Source organism: Spermophilus citellus, assembly GCF_964194105.1.
Source record: "Spermophilus citellus genome assembly, chromosome: 17".
NCBI classification, from domain to species: domain Eukaryota; kingdom Metazoa; phylum Chordata; class Mammalia; order Rodentia; family Sciuridae; genus Spermophilus; species Spermophilus citellus.
In genome coordinates this window covers 54,058,295-54,073,130 of record NC_138199.1, presented here as the reverse complement: position 1 = coordinate 54,073,130, position 14,836 = coordinate 54,058,295, and the positions used below count along the sequence as shown (strand labels likewise).

General features: G+C 41.7%; 1 protein-coding gene across 1 annotated transcript; it reads right to left on the bottom strand.

Annotated features, from left to right (window-relative positions):
* Positions 1-7,277: 7,277 nt before the first annotated feature.
* Positions 7,278-8,072, bottom strand: LOC308636341 (uncharacterized protein; the record flags this gene model as incomplete). Its single annotated transcript, XM_081271756.1, has 1 exon — positions 7,278-8,072. One exon carries the CDS (start codon positions 8,070-8,072, stop codon positions 7,278-7,280), a length of 795 nt encoding a protein of 264 aa, XP_081127882.1.
* Between the last annotated feature and the right edge of the window lie 6,764 nt (positions 8,073-14,836).

Genomic DNA, 14,836 nt, shown 5'->3' with positions numbered 1-14,836 from the left:
CAAAACCTCTCTAAGATTTCATCTCACTCCAGTCAGAATGGCAATTATCAAGATTATAAGCAATAATAAGTGTTGGCAAGGATGTGGGGCAAAAGGTACACTCATACATTGCTGGAGGGACTGCAAATTGGTTCAACCGCTTGGGGAACCAATATGGAGATTCCTCAGAAATCTTGGAACGGAACCACCATTTGACCCAGCTGTCTCACTCCTCAGTTTATACACAAAGGAATTAAAATTGGCATACTACAGTGACATAGTCACATCAATGTATAGCAGCTCAATTCACAATAGCTAAACTGTGGAACCAACTTAGATGTCCTTAAACAGATGCCTGGATAAAGAAAATGTGGTACATACACATAATGGAATATGACTCAGACTTAAAGACGAAAGAAATTATGGCATTTGCATGTAAACGGATGGAACTAGATAATATCATGCTAAGTGAAATATGCCAATCCCCAAAACTCAAAGGCTGAATGTTTTCTTTGATAAGCAGATACTGATCCATAGTGGGGGACAGGTAGGAAAGAATGAAGGAGCTTTGGATTGTGCAGTAAGCTTCCCTAAATCTTAATATCTCAAATAATTAACAAATAATAAAACACAAACACTCAGAAATATATTTATAAAACAAAGCCCCTGATAGATCTAGTCCTCATGGGTTCTTGAACTAGACAAAGACAAAATGGCTCCCGTGGTTTATTTAAGGGGGTACATCAAAGGCAGGGGTAAGGTTTAAGGGCAGAGTCTTGCTTTGTGATATCTTACAGCATGCAGGTTGATTGACATCTTGGCAGGTCACACCCATCTCAGGTGCTATGTGGGATCTGAGGCAGAGCTTGAGGGGAAGTTTACCTGCACCAAGCCATCAATCCTTGTGGGGAGTGTCCCAGGGAATCCCCGGTGCCAGACTTATCCCCTCAGGAGACTACTTATGCACAACATAGTCCACACACAGCCCACAGATGGCTCGTGACAGTAGTCCACCATAGAAGTTTGGATGTTGGCAGTGCCCATCTGAATATGAGAATAGGGGAGGGACATTTTCCTAAATATTCCAGTTCCTTAGGCAAGACCAAGCCTTTCATACTGATTGGATGAGATGTCAGTAAACAATGGCATATCATTTTAGAATCATGATCATTGCAGTATTGGATTATTGTGTCTGGCTATTCTAGAAAGTACCGAGTAAATGAAGGGTTTGTCAAGGATGGAGAGAAATTGGAACACTGCTTCCCTGGAGGGAATGTCAAGGGTTACATGAGCCATGGAAATCAGTAATGGAGTTTCTCCACAAAATCAGACATGGAAATACCATATGATCCAGCACCATGGAATGTTTAGAGGAAATACTGGGATCAGAAACATGAAGAGCTATCAGCACTTTCATGTTCAAGGAAGGACTAGGACAAACAGTCCAGCTGTGGAAGCAACATAAATATCCATTGGTAAAGGAATGGATCTAGAGAATGTGGTGGCAATCTACAATGGAATACTGTCCAAGATTAAAAGGGAAGGAAATCCTCCCCTGTGTGCTTACATGGGAGAAACTTAGGCCTTTCTCTAAACCTAAGTGCAGAAAGACAAACACTACCCATATGCAGTACATAAAATAGGTTAACTCAGATAGGAAAGAATGAAGTGGTGTATTGCAGAGGCTGGGGTAGAAGGAAGTAGGGACTTGCATTTCAATCTGTATGTCATTTCAACTATGGAAGATGAACAACTTCTAGGATCTGTGGTATAGAGTGCATTTAAAAATCTATTAAGCATCTATTTCACTTCAGGGTTTCTTAGCACAGGCAAATAAAGAGAAACAACATGGAATGAATAGAGGTCCAGTTTTTATTAAAAATTCACAGAATTTGGTTGTACCTAGGGAGGCAACTGAAGGTGACTATGACAGGAGAAACCAGCATATAGAAGTATGACAAGGCAAAAGAAATCGTGACTCCAAAGATAAAGAAGCATTTGCATACACCTATGAAATTCTGAAGCCCGTTCCTATGTGCTTTAGATGGAGAGGTAAAGATATTGGATTCAGAATTTCAGCCAAGATCACACCTTGCCAACAAGGACCTATGCAGGAGGAACAAGATGCACAAGGATGAAGGAAGAAGAAGACAGATGTGGAGTGGTCTGCACTCCCTGGAGGTGATTCACAAGTTTTTACATGGGGGACAATAAACAGAATATCTGGTGACATCTTGATGATCTTCAGCCCAGGTAGGAAGAGAATTGATGTAGGTAAGGCAAATAGGTTGAGAGGAGTTTGTGCAGATAGATGCTGGTCTTTAGGGAGTTGATCACGAGCAGCAAGGTTTGCAGCAGCTGCACACACAGAAGCAGGGCTGGCAGCAGGGTTTGCAGCAGCAGCGGGTCACATGGGTTTTTTTGGAGCAGATGGTCTTACAGCAGGTGGTTTGAGAGCAAGTAGGAGGGCAGCAGGTGAACACACAGCAGCAGGGCTGGCAGCAGGGAATGATGCAGCAGCAAGGTTCACAGCAGCTGGGCTCACAGCAGGGTGTGCTGCAGCAGCTGACCACACAGGCTGGCTTACCGCAGGTGGTTTCACAGCAAGCTGGGGGACAGCGTGGCTGGCAGCAGCTGGACCCACTGCTGGTTTTCCCACAAGAGCTGGACCCACAGCTTCTAGGTGGACGGCAGGATGTGCTGCCACAGCTGGTCCCAGAGGCTGGTTTCCAGCCGATGGTCTTGCAGCAGGTAGGCTTGCAGCAAGAGGAGCAGCAGGAGCGGGCCATGGTGTGAGCTGTGGAGGGTGGGATCCTGTTCACAGGTGAGTGAGTTTGTGCAATATGAGGACTCCTTGCAGTTGGGCTCTTTTTATCCTTGGGGCTTCCAACGTTTGCACCAATCAGCAGTCCTTTGCCTTCTTGTGGTTCATGTTATTTTCCATGTTCAGTTTGTGTTTGCCTAGGAAGAATTTGTTATGCAAATGTGATGAGTGTTGTGAATGTAAGTGTTTAATCTGTTTCTTAAGAGGGCATAACTCACAGGAACTATTTCCAGATGAAAGAAAGACAGTCACCTCATTAGTATCCTTGCTGCTCTGATCATCATTCTGATCATGTGGTGGCTACTGATGCCCTGGGAGGGTCAGGGCAGTTGGTCCTCTGGAGCTTTGTTCCTGTGTCTGTATTCAGATTAGGGAACATCTGTCAGAGGAGCATGATGCTGTTGTGTTCACAGGGAAGAAAAGCCCGTGTTTACCCAGAGGATCCCGAGTCAGGAGTAGTAAACACATCTGTCTGTATACCAAGGCTTCTACCTGGGTGTTTCAGGTTTACTCAAGGCACATTGTAAGAGGATGTTTGCCATGTGGTCTTCCGCAGCAGAGCAGAACCAGAGAGTGAGGGCAGAAGCAGAAGCAGTACTCCGGAACGAGCCAGATATGGATGGATCTCTGGGTGGCCATATGTCCTGTTTTATCAAGTCCTGAGGACTCATCATGATGAGCCTGTGGGACTTTCTGCCACAGGAGTCTTGCAGACTCAGGCAAACCGAGATGAGCAGATGACTCTAGTCCTAACCTGGGTAACCAGCACAGACAATGATCTTGGTCAGGGATCTTTCTCTGTCTTTCCTTCTTCCCTTCTGTCTCCATTTTGTTTTCTGTCTCCCCTCTTTTCTTTCTGTCCATTTCTTTCTTATCTTCTTTCCCCATTATCCCTGATCCTCCTCATCCTTTCTATAGGTTCTCTTCATGAGAGTAATGAAATTTGCATGAGTTTGAATATACCCTCTCTAGTTATCCAGATGCACATCGTTCTAGTGACCTGCTTCTAATGACATTAACAATCCTTATCGCCAACTAACCGGGCTGGCGACCTATGCTGGGTTCACAAAATCTGGCTACCGCAATAACTAAGAAAACAGTTAAAGAAGCACGCAACACACAGAAATACCTTTTGCTTGCAGGGATCAGGGATGGCTCTCCACCTTAAGGGTACGTTGGAAAGAGAGAGTGAGCCACCGGAAAGTCCTCTATTTATTGGGGGAAAAAGACATTCCAGAAAGTTCAACCCAAATGAGGCAAGGGATTGGGTTTCAGGGGGGTGTAGCCCAGTCTCATTGGGTGATGCCCACTCCCAGAGCATCATTCCTCTGCCTAGCAGAGGTGGGATCTACCTGCTCTCTCCTGTGAGCCAAAGCCAGTCCCACACACCTCTGTTGCTCAAGGCGAAGGGTCCGTGTTCATTCCTGTGTGGCAGCTCCCAATAAATCCCTTAAGTGACTTGTCTGACATCTAAGGTGGAATCCCTCCAGTCTGGAGATAGATTTAAGGCTTGCTTCCACATCATGGGCTTAACTGCTGGTGAACAGTAACTTTCTATTCGGAAAGCTTGTGTTTCAGGAATTGGCACCCTGCCTGGTGGGTAAGTTGGAACTGTATCAGCAGCAGTGTGGAGAATCTTTCATCCCTCATTTATTAAGGTGTTGGGTATTGAAAATGTGATGATATTTACAGAATGCTTTTTCTTTATCAGGTGAAGCAATATTATGATTATTCTCTCTTTTCCAGTTATGTGACATTACATTTTTGGAAATGCAAGGGTGCTACACCTACCCTTGCATTTTCAAAAAATGGTCCAAAGTTGTCATGGCCAGACCCACGTGGGACTGGTGTTGACTCAATTCTACCCTTATCAGAATATATTCTGCTTTGCATTTTAAACCTTTATCTTTCTGTTCTCAGTGTATTTCCTTCCCCTTCTCTAATCAAGTCAGCTCCAAAAAAAAGCTGAGATTTTCCATCCTCTTGTGACCCAGTTTCTCTTGACATGGCTCCATGTCCTGGACTTTTAAAAGCACTCTCCTGCCCTCAACATACACCAGCAGTGCTCTTACGGTGTTGCACTATTCTTTTTTTAGTTAGTACACTGGGAAACCCCAAGGATTCCTTTGTGAAACATACAACATGGGGAAGAATTCTAAGGAGACCCTTGTACAATAGTTGTTGAGTTTCATTATGTAGCTGGAAACATGTGAACAATGTCCAGTCCAATATATTAAAAATTGATATTACTCATTTCTACACCAATATTATATTTTTTTCTGATGAATTCAAATGAAACAGAGCCTTTAGTCTTCAACTCAAATGATAAAACTTATTTGCAGGATATGCAAGCATCAATGCAACCTCCTGAAAATCTGGGGGAAAGTGTCATTGGGAAATAGTCAAGAAGCTGGTGGCATCAGATTAACACCTGAGAAAATAACACATGAAACATGAGAACCCTTTTGACTCTTTGAACACAGTTGTGAATTTAGAAGCTCAAAGGTATTGAAGTAGAAAGACCAACATATCAATAAATATAATTAGACTTTTATGAGTTCCAATTACATCCTAATGGGCTCTAAATGTTATGTCAGGGAGGAACCCAATGAAAGTTTGTACAAACCGATTGAAGACATCCCACTTGATCACTCAGCTTCCACATTCCAGATGGGATGTGGAATTTTCAAGGTGACATTAATAGGAGTAGAGTTCATTTATTGCAAAGGCACCTCAAAGAGAAAAATTGGCCTCAAGACTAGCAGCATTTCTTGTAGCCTGGCTGAGGATTTAATGAAAACAAATTTGTATTTTTTTAAAGGTAGTGTTGTGGTGTTCCATGGAAGTTCAGAAGCCTGGGCAGGGGAGAACTGGAAATGTTGACCCTGTCCAGCTGAACATGGAACTGGGGAGAGACATTGTTCTTTGATCTTCCAGTTCTTTAGCCAAGACCAAATATATTGCCTGTTTGCATGAGATGCTGGTCAGCAATGTCATCATTCTCCCATTGCAACCATTGGACAGATGGAGTAGTGTATCTGGCTATTCTAGAACATTCCCAATACAGTAAGTATATTAACAAGTATGTGGAGAAATTGGAATCCTGCTACACTGGAGGGAATGTCTAATGTTGTTGGACTTGTGGAAATCAGTATGGAGTTTCCTAAAATTAAACATAGAAATATTATTCTATTCAGCAACCCCTTCTCCAGTGTTTAGGTAAAAGAGTTAAATCAGAATCTTGAAGAACTATCTTCAAGCATTCTTACATTTATGGCAGTACTACAAACAACAGCTATGCTGTGGAAGAAATCCAGTGTGTGTTGGATGAATGCTTCATGGGAATTTGCCAGAAAACCTACAATGGAATAGTATTCAGAGAAGGAAATTCTGTCTCCTGTACCTACATCATTGAACTATAATCCTTTCTCCTAAATTAACTAAACAAGTCACAAAAAGAACAACAGTAAATGATTTCATGTATATGAGGCATTTCAAACAGTGGAACTCAGACAAAGAAAGGACAGAGTGGTGGTTTCCAAAGCCTGGAGGTAGGTGGAAGTAAGGAGTTGGAAATCAATAGGTATATGCCTTTTATTTATTTATTTATTTATTTTAGTTTTTGGTATTGATATTGACCTAGGGGTGTTTTATCACTGAGCCACATCTTCAGTCATTTTTATTTTTTTATTTGGAGGTAGCGTCTTACTAAGTTGCTTAAGGTCTTGCTAACTTGTTGAGGCTGGCCTTGAACTTGCAATCCACCTGCCTCAGCCTCCTGAGTCACTGGGATTACTTATGTGTACCACCACACCTGGCTTTTGGTATGCCATTTCAATTATTTAAGATGAAGAACTTCTAAGAGTTTGTAGTACAGAGGGGGATACCATGACAATGTATTTGCACTTAAAAACCTATTAAGCATGTGATCTTCAAGTCAGGGGTTCTTAGCCCAGGAAAATACAGACAGACAATATGGAATTAATTAAAGTCCAGAATTTATTAAGCATTTATGAAGGATGGCTGAACATAGTAGGGAAATGAAGGTGACAGTGACAGGGAAAAATGGCAGATAAGAATCTGGAGGACAATGCAAAAGTAATCATGACTGTAAAGATGAAGGAGCATTTGCATATATCTATGAAATTCTTCTGAAGAAGTGTGGTCCTACCTTCATTAGACAGAAGGTAAAGATCTTAGTCTGAGAATTTCAGGCAAGACCATCCCTCCCCATCTAAAATCTCTAAAGATGGCACAAGATGCATGAAACCTAAGGAAGAAGAGGATGAGGGTGGAGTAGTCTGCACTCCTTGTAGGTGATTCACAGGGTCTTATATGGGGGATGATGCATAGAGTATCTAGTGGCAGCATGATGGTCTTCACAAAGGTAGGAAGAGAATTGTGCAATAAGCGAAGGCACATGTTAGGATTGTGCACACATCAGTTCTTTGAGGAGTGATCACGAGCAGCAAAGCTAGCAGCAATTGGACACACAGCAACAGGGCTTGTGGCAGGGTGTGCTGCAGCAGTGGGTCATACAGGTTTGCTTGGAGCAGGTCCTACAGCATGTGGTTCTAGAACAAGCTGGAGGGCAGCAGGGCTGGCAGCAGGGGATGATGCAGCAACTGGGGCAGCAGCAAGGCTCACAGCAGCTGGGCTCACAGCAGGGTGTGCTGCAGCAGCTGACCAAACAGGTTGGTTTGCAGTAGGAGGTCTTGCAGCAGGTGGTTTCAGAACAAGTTGGGGGACAACAGGGCTGGCAGCAGCTGGACCCACAGCAGCTGGGTGGACAGCAGGGTGTGCTGCAGCAGCTGATGACACAGGCTGGTTTCCAGCAGGTGGTCTTGCAGCAGGTGGTTTCACAGCAAGTTGGAGAGCAGCAGGGTGTGCTGCACCAGCGGGTCACATGGGACTTTTTGGAGCAGGTTATCCTGCGACAGGTGGTTCTAGAGCAAGTAGGAGGGCACCAGGGCTGGCAGCAGGGGATGATGCAGCAGCAAGGCTCACAGCAGCTGGGCTTATAGCAGGGTGTGCTGCAGCAGCTGACCACACAGGTTGGTTTGCAGCAGCTGGTCTTGCAGCAAGTGGTTTCACAGCAAGTTGAGGGACAGCATGGCCAGCAGCAGCTGGACCCACAGGTGGTTTTGCCACTGCAGCTGGACCCACAGCAGCTGGGTGGAGAGCAGGATGGTTTCCAGCAGGTGGTCTTGTAACAGGTGGTCCTGCAGCAGGTGGGCTTGCAGCAAGGGGAGCAGCAGGAGCCGGCCATGGTGTGAGCTGTGGAGGGTGGGATTCTGTTCACAGGTGAGTGAGTTTGTACAATATGATGAGTCCTTCTAATTGAGCTCTTTAATCCATGGGGTTTCCAAAGTTTGGACCAATCAGTAGCCCTTTTCCTCATTTTTGTTTATATTATTTTCTACATTGGTTTGTACTTGTTAAGGAAGGAATTGTTTTCAAAATATGATGTATTTTGAATTCAAGTGTTTAATCTGTTTCTTTTTGGAATGCTTTCATTAGTGCATGATAGTTATTCATAATTGTGGGGTTCAGTTTGACATATTCATACATGCATGTAATGTAATTTGCTCCATTTCAGTCCCCACCACTTCCACGTTTCATCCCTTACTCTCTTTCTCTCCTCTACTTGTTTTCCTTCTATTTAATTGCTGTTTTTTTTTGATGGGTGTTCTATTTACATACATAAAGTAGAACTTTCTCTTGGTATTTTAATTCATGTGCATAGCATATTTTGGTCAACTTCATTCCCCAGTCCTTCCCCTTTTCCACTCCTCCTCCATCTTCCTCCATACCCTTCCTCTCCTCCACTGATCTTCTTTTCTATTTCCATAGGATCCCCCCCCCCCCGTTTGATAAAATTCCTTATTTCTCTCTCACGTTCACATGTGAGATAAAACATTCAACCTTTGACTTTCTGGATGCAAATGCTTTTCCCATTTGCATCCATTTATCAGCAAATGGCATCATTTTTCTTTATTACAGCTGCACAATATTCCATGGTACATACATTTATGACATTTTCTGTATCTGTTTGACTGTTGATGGACATCTGGGATGGTTGTATAGCTTGGCAATGGTGAGTTTCACTGCTCTACATATTGATAGGCATGTATCAGTATAGTATGTTGATGTTAGTTCTTCTGGATAAATACCAAGGAGTGGGATAGCAGGAATAGTGGCTAGAGTGTGAAGAATTGTATTAAACAGGAGTGGTGAGAGTGGATATCCTTGCCTTGTTCCCGAGTTTAGAGGAAATGCTTTCAGGCTGTTCTCCATTCTTTATGATGTTAGAATTGGCTTAATCTATATAACCTGTGTGATAACAAAGAAAGTTTCTTCTATCGTTAGTTTCTTCAGCATTTTTAATATGCATGGGTGCTGGATATAGCAAGGATTTTTCTGCATCTATTTAGATGATTATGTCATTTTTTTTTTATTGGTTGTTCACAACATTACAAAGCTCTTGACATATTATATTTCATACATTAGATTGAAGTGGGTTATGAACCCCCAATTTTACCCCAAATGCAGATTGCAGAATCACGTCGGTTACACATCCACAATTTTACATAATTCTGCTACCTTTCCTATCCCCTACTATCCCCCCCCTCCCCTCCCAACTTCTCTCTCTACCCCATCTACTGTAATTCATTTCTCTCTTTGTTTATTTTCCCATTCCCCTCACAACCTCTTATATGTAATTTTGTTTAGCAATGAGGGTCTCCCTTCATTTCCATGCAATTTCCCTTTTCTCTCCCTTTCCCTCCCATCTCAAGCCTCTGTTTAATGTTAATCTTTTCTTCCTACTCTTCCTCCCTGCTCTGTTCATAGTTGCTCTCATTATATCAAAGAAGACATTTGGTATTTGTTTTTTAGGGTTTGGCTAGCTTCACTAAGCATAATCTGCTCTAGTGCCATCCATTTCCCTGAAAAATTCTATGATTTTGTCATTTTTTATTGCTGCGTAGTACTCCATTGTGTATAGATGCCACATTTTTTTTATCCATTCATCTATTGAAGGGCATCTGGGTTGGTTCCACAGTCTAGCTATTGTTAATTGTGCTGCTATGAACATCGATGTGGCAGTGTCCCTGTAGCATGCTCTTTTAAGGTCTTCAGGGAATATTCCGAGAAGGGCAATAGCAGGGTCAAATGGTGGTTCCATTCCCAGCTTTCCCAGGAATCTCCAAACTGCTTTCCAAATTGGCCGCACCAATTTGCAGTCCCACCAGCAATGTACAAGTGTACCCTTTTCTCCACATCCTCGCCAGCACTTGTTGTTGTTTGACTTCGTAGTGGCTGCCAATCTTACTGGAGTGAGATGGTATCTTAGGGTGGTTTTGATTTGCATTTCTCTGACTGCTAGAGATGGAGAGCATTTTTTCATGTACTTGTTGATTGATTGTATATCCTCCTCTGAGAAGTGTCTGTTCAGGTCCTTGGCCCATTTGTTGATTGGGTTATTTGTTATCTTATTGTCTAATTTTTTGAGTTCTTTGTATACTCTGGATATTAGGGCTCTATCTGAAGTGTGAGGTGTAAAAATTTGTTCCCAGGATGTAGGCTCCCTATTTACGTCTCTTATTGTTTCTTTTGCTGAGAAAAAACTTTTAAGTTTAATTAAGTCCCATTTGTTGATTCTAGTTGTTAACTCTTGTGCTATGGGTGTCCTATTAAGGAATTTGGAGCCCGACCCCACAATCTGTAGATCGGAGCCAACTTTATCTTCTATCAGGCGCAGAGTTTCTGATTTGATATCAAGCTCCTTGATCCATTTTGAGTTAACTTTTGTGCATGGCGAGAGAAAGGGATTCAGTTTCATTTTGTTGCATATGGATTTCCAGTTTTCCCAACCCCATTTGTTGAAGATGCTATCCTTCCTCCATTGCATGCTTATAGCCCCTTTATCAAATATAAGATAGTTGTAGCTTTGTGGATTAGTCTCTGTGTCCTCTATTTTATACCATTGGTCCACCCGCCTGTTTTGGTACCAGTACCATGCTGTTTTTGTCACTATTGCTCTGTAATATAGTTTGAAATCTGGTATCGCTATACCGCCTGATTCACACTTTCTGCTTAGAATTGCTTTTGCTATTCTGGGTCTTTTATTTTTCCATATGAATTTCATGATTGCTTTATCTATTTCTACAAGAAATGCCGTTGGGATTTTGATTGGCATTGCATTAAATCTATAGAGAACTTTTGGTAATATCGCCATTTTGATGATGTTAGTTCTGCCTATCCATGAACAGGGTATATTTTTCCATCTTCTAAGATCTTCTTCTACTTCTCTCTTTAGGGTTCTGTAGTTTTCATTGTATAAATCTTTCACCTCTTTTGTTAGGTTGATTCCCAAGTATTTTATTTTTTTTGAGAATATTGTGAATGGAGTGTTTTTCATCATTTCCATTTCAGAAGTTTTGATTATGTCATTTTTGTCCTTAATTCTATTTATGTGATGTGTTACATTTATTGATTTTTATATGTTCGACCAAACTTGCAACCCTGAGATGAAACCCTGGTGATAATGGTAAGCAATTTTCTTAATTGCTTACTTCTTGTCCTAAATGTGGTCTATTTTAGAGATGGTGCCATGTGTGGTTGAATGCAGATTGCTAATATTTTATTAATAAATTTTACACCTATGTTTATCTGTGATATTGGTCTGTAGTTTTCTTTTTTTGATTTTTTTTCCTGGTTTGAGTATCAGGGTGATTCTGGCTTCATAGAACGAATTTGGGAATGTTATCTCCCTTTCTATTTCATGGAAAAATTTGAGGAAGTTATTTTTTTTTCTGAAGGATTGGTAGAACTCAGTTGAGAATCCATCTGGTACTGGGCTTTTCTTTGTTGGAAGACTTTTAATTGCTGCTTCCATCTCAGTACTCGGTATTGGCCTGCTTAGGTTTTCTGTGTCCTGTTGCTTCAATCTGTGTAGATCATATCTATATAGAAACATGTCAGTAACTTCTAGATTTTCCAGTTTATTGGAGTATAATTTTTCAAAACAGTTCCTAATGATAACCTGGATTTCAGAAATGTCTGTGGTGATATTTCCTTTCTCATTTCTATTTTGTTGATTTGGGTCTTCTCTCTTTTTGGTTAGCTTAATTAATTAAGGGTTTATTAACTTTCTCTACCTTTTCAAAGAGATGTTTTCTAGTTGCATTGATTTTTATATTGATTATTTTAATTCTCAATTTCAGTTCTAATCTTAATTATATCCTTTCTTTTACTGGTTTTGGATTAGCATTGTTTTTCTTCTTCTAGGGACTTGAGGTATAGTATTAGGTTTTTTATTTGGGATCTTTCTGTCCCCCCCCCCACCCACCCTGGCTCAATGTAGGCCCTCAATGCTATAAACCTTCCTCTAAGAACTGCCCTAATATTATTCTGATGATTTTGAAATGTGTATCACTGTTCTCATTTGTTTTTAGTCATTGTTTGCTTTCTAACCTGATTTCTTCTATGACCTATGCTTGATTGGAGGTGTATTTTCCAGTCTTCATGTGTTAAAATGGTTTCTGTTTTTTGTCTTGATATTGATTCCTAACTATATTCAGGTATGATCTGATAGGATGGAAGGAATAATCTCTTGTAAGGGTTTGGCGAATCGTTGGAGAAAGAGACCACAAGTGACCAGCTTCATGCAATGAGCAGGAGGGAGTTTATTGAAGAGGATCCTAATTCAGCGCGCTGAGGCTCAAGGCTCACTCAGGAAGGGAGAGCGGCCCAGAGCCCAGAGCAGAGGTCAAGCAGAGCTTAAGTACACTTTTTGGGGAGGGCGGGGAGGGGGGGTTTGCATACATCAGAACAAATCATCATGAGGTGCGGGAAAATTGAACAACAACTCTGAGATATGATTAGCACATTCATTGGTGGGAACAGGTCGGGCGGGGGTGATTGGTCACTCCTAAGCGGGGTACACATTCAAACTGATTGGTTTGGGCCCTGTGACAAACTGCACAGGGCCCTAGGCTAAATGGCCAGTAGGGCGTTGTTTTAACTATCTCAGGAATTTCAGGTTCTGGGTGTAGCAGAGGAACTTAACAATACCTAGTCTTTTACATTTTAATTCAAGCTTTGCAGCTTAGAAACTTTACAATGCCCGGTCTTTTACATTTTAATTCAGGCTTTTGCAGCTTAGAATCAGCTTAGAAATTTTACCTTTACACTCTATTTCTTTTATTCACTAAGACTTACTTCTTGTCCTAAAATGTGGTCTATTTTAGAGATGGTGCCATGTGTGGTTGAGAAGAAAGTGAATGTGGTTGCTAATGGATGAAATAGTTTATAGATGTCTGTTAGCTCCCTTGGATTAATAGGTTTATTTTATTTTCTGAAGAATCTTTACTTAGTTTATGTCTGTATGTTCTATTGGTGAGAGAAGGGTGTTGAAATCACCCAGTACTCTTGTATTATGGTCTCAAAGAATCTATACATTGAGTAGGGTTTAATTTATGTACATAGGTGCATTGATATTTAGTGAATAAATATTTACACTCATTACATCTTATTGTTGGAGAGTTCTTTTAACCAATACAAATTGTGCTTCTTTGTCTCTCAGGTTAATTTTGGCTTGAGGTCTACTTTGTCAGATTTGAGACACTAGCTACTTCCTCTTCCTTTTGGACTTACATCTTTTTCTATTGAAAGGGTAAAGTTTCTAAGCTGGAAAGCTTGAATTAAAATGTAAAAGATTAGGTACTATTAAGTTCCTCTGTTACACCCAGATTCCTGAGATAGTTAAGACAACGCCCTACTGGCCATTCAGCCTAGGGCCCTGTGCAGTTTGTCACAGGGCCCGAACCAATCAGTTTGAATGTGTACCCAGTTTAGAAGTGACCAATCACCCCTGCCCAGCCTGTTCCCGCCAATGAATGGACTAATCATGTATCAGAGTTGTTGTTCAATTTTCCCGCGCCTCATGATGATTTGTTCTGATGTATGCAAAGCCCCCCACCCTCTCCAAAAAGTGTACTTAAGCTCTGCTTGACCTCTGCTCTGGGCTCCGGGCTGCTCTCCCTTCTTGAGTGAGCATGGAGTCCCAGCGCACTGGAACGGATCCAATAAATCCCCCTTGCAATTGCATGAAGCTAGTCTCGTGGTCTCTTTCTCCGACGTTTCGCCGGACCCTTACACTATCCTTTCAGTATCAGCTTGTGGATATCTTTAAGGTGAGTCTCTAGTAAACAACATATGGATGGCTTTTCTTTTTTAATCTACTGTGCCAATCTATGTGCTTTTAACGAAGACTTTTTATGTCTATGTCTTTTTAATGAGACCATTCAGTGGTGTTATAGAGAGATGATTTTTATTTCCTGACACTGTAAAGGTAAAATTTCTAAGCTGATTCTAAGCTGCAAAAGTCTGAGTTAAAGTGTAAAAGACTGGGCATTGTAAAGTCTCTAAATTGCAAGGCCTGGGCTAAAGAGTAAAAGACCAGGTATTGTTAAAATTCCTCTGCTACCCCCGGAACCTGTAATCCCTGTAGCTGTTAGGACAATACCTGAACTGCCCAGTAAATATTTCTCCTGGTCCCCTGGTTGTTTAATAGCTAAGGGCTCCAAGTAGCATGGCACGTAAGCATCTAGGCCCCAAAACCAATCAGTTTAAATGTGTACCCCGCTTAGAAATAACCAATCACCCCTGCCCAGACTGTTCCCACCAATGAATGTACTAATCCTGTCTCAGAGTTGTTGTTCAGTTTTCCCGTGCCTCGTGATGATTTGTTCTGGTGTATGCAAAGCCCACCGCCCTCTCCAAAAAGTGTACTTAAGCTCTGCTTGACCTCTGCTCTGGGCTCTGGGCTGCTCTATCTTCCTGAGTGAGCCTGGAACCTCAGCATGCTGAATCAATAAATCCCCTTTTGCCAATTGCATGGAGCCAGTCTCTTGTGTGGTCTCTTTCTCTGACGCTCCGCCGGACCCTTACAACACGTTGATTTATTACTAATGTTTACTTCAGTCTTGATTCTCCTTTACTGTGTATTATCCTAGTGAGATTCATCCA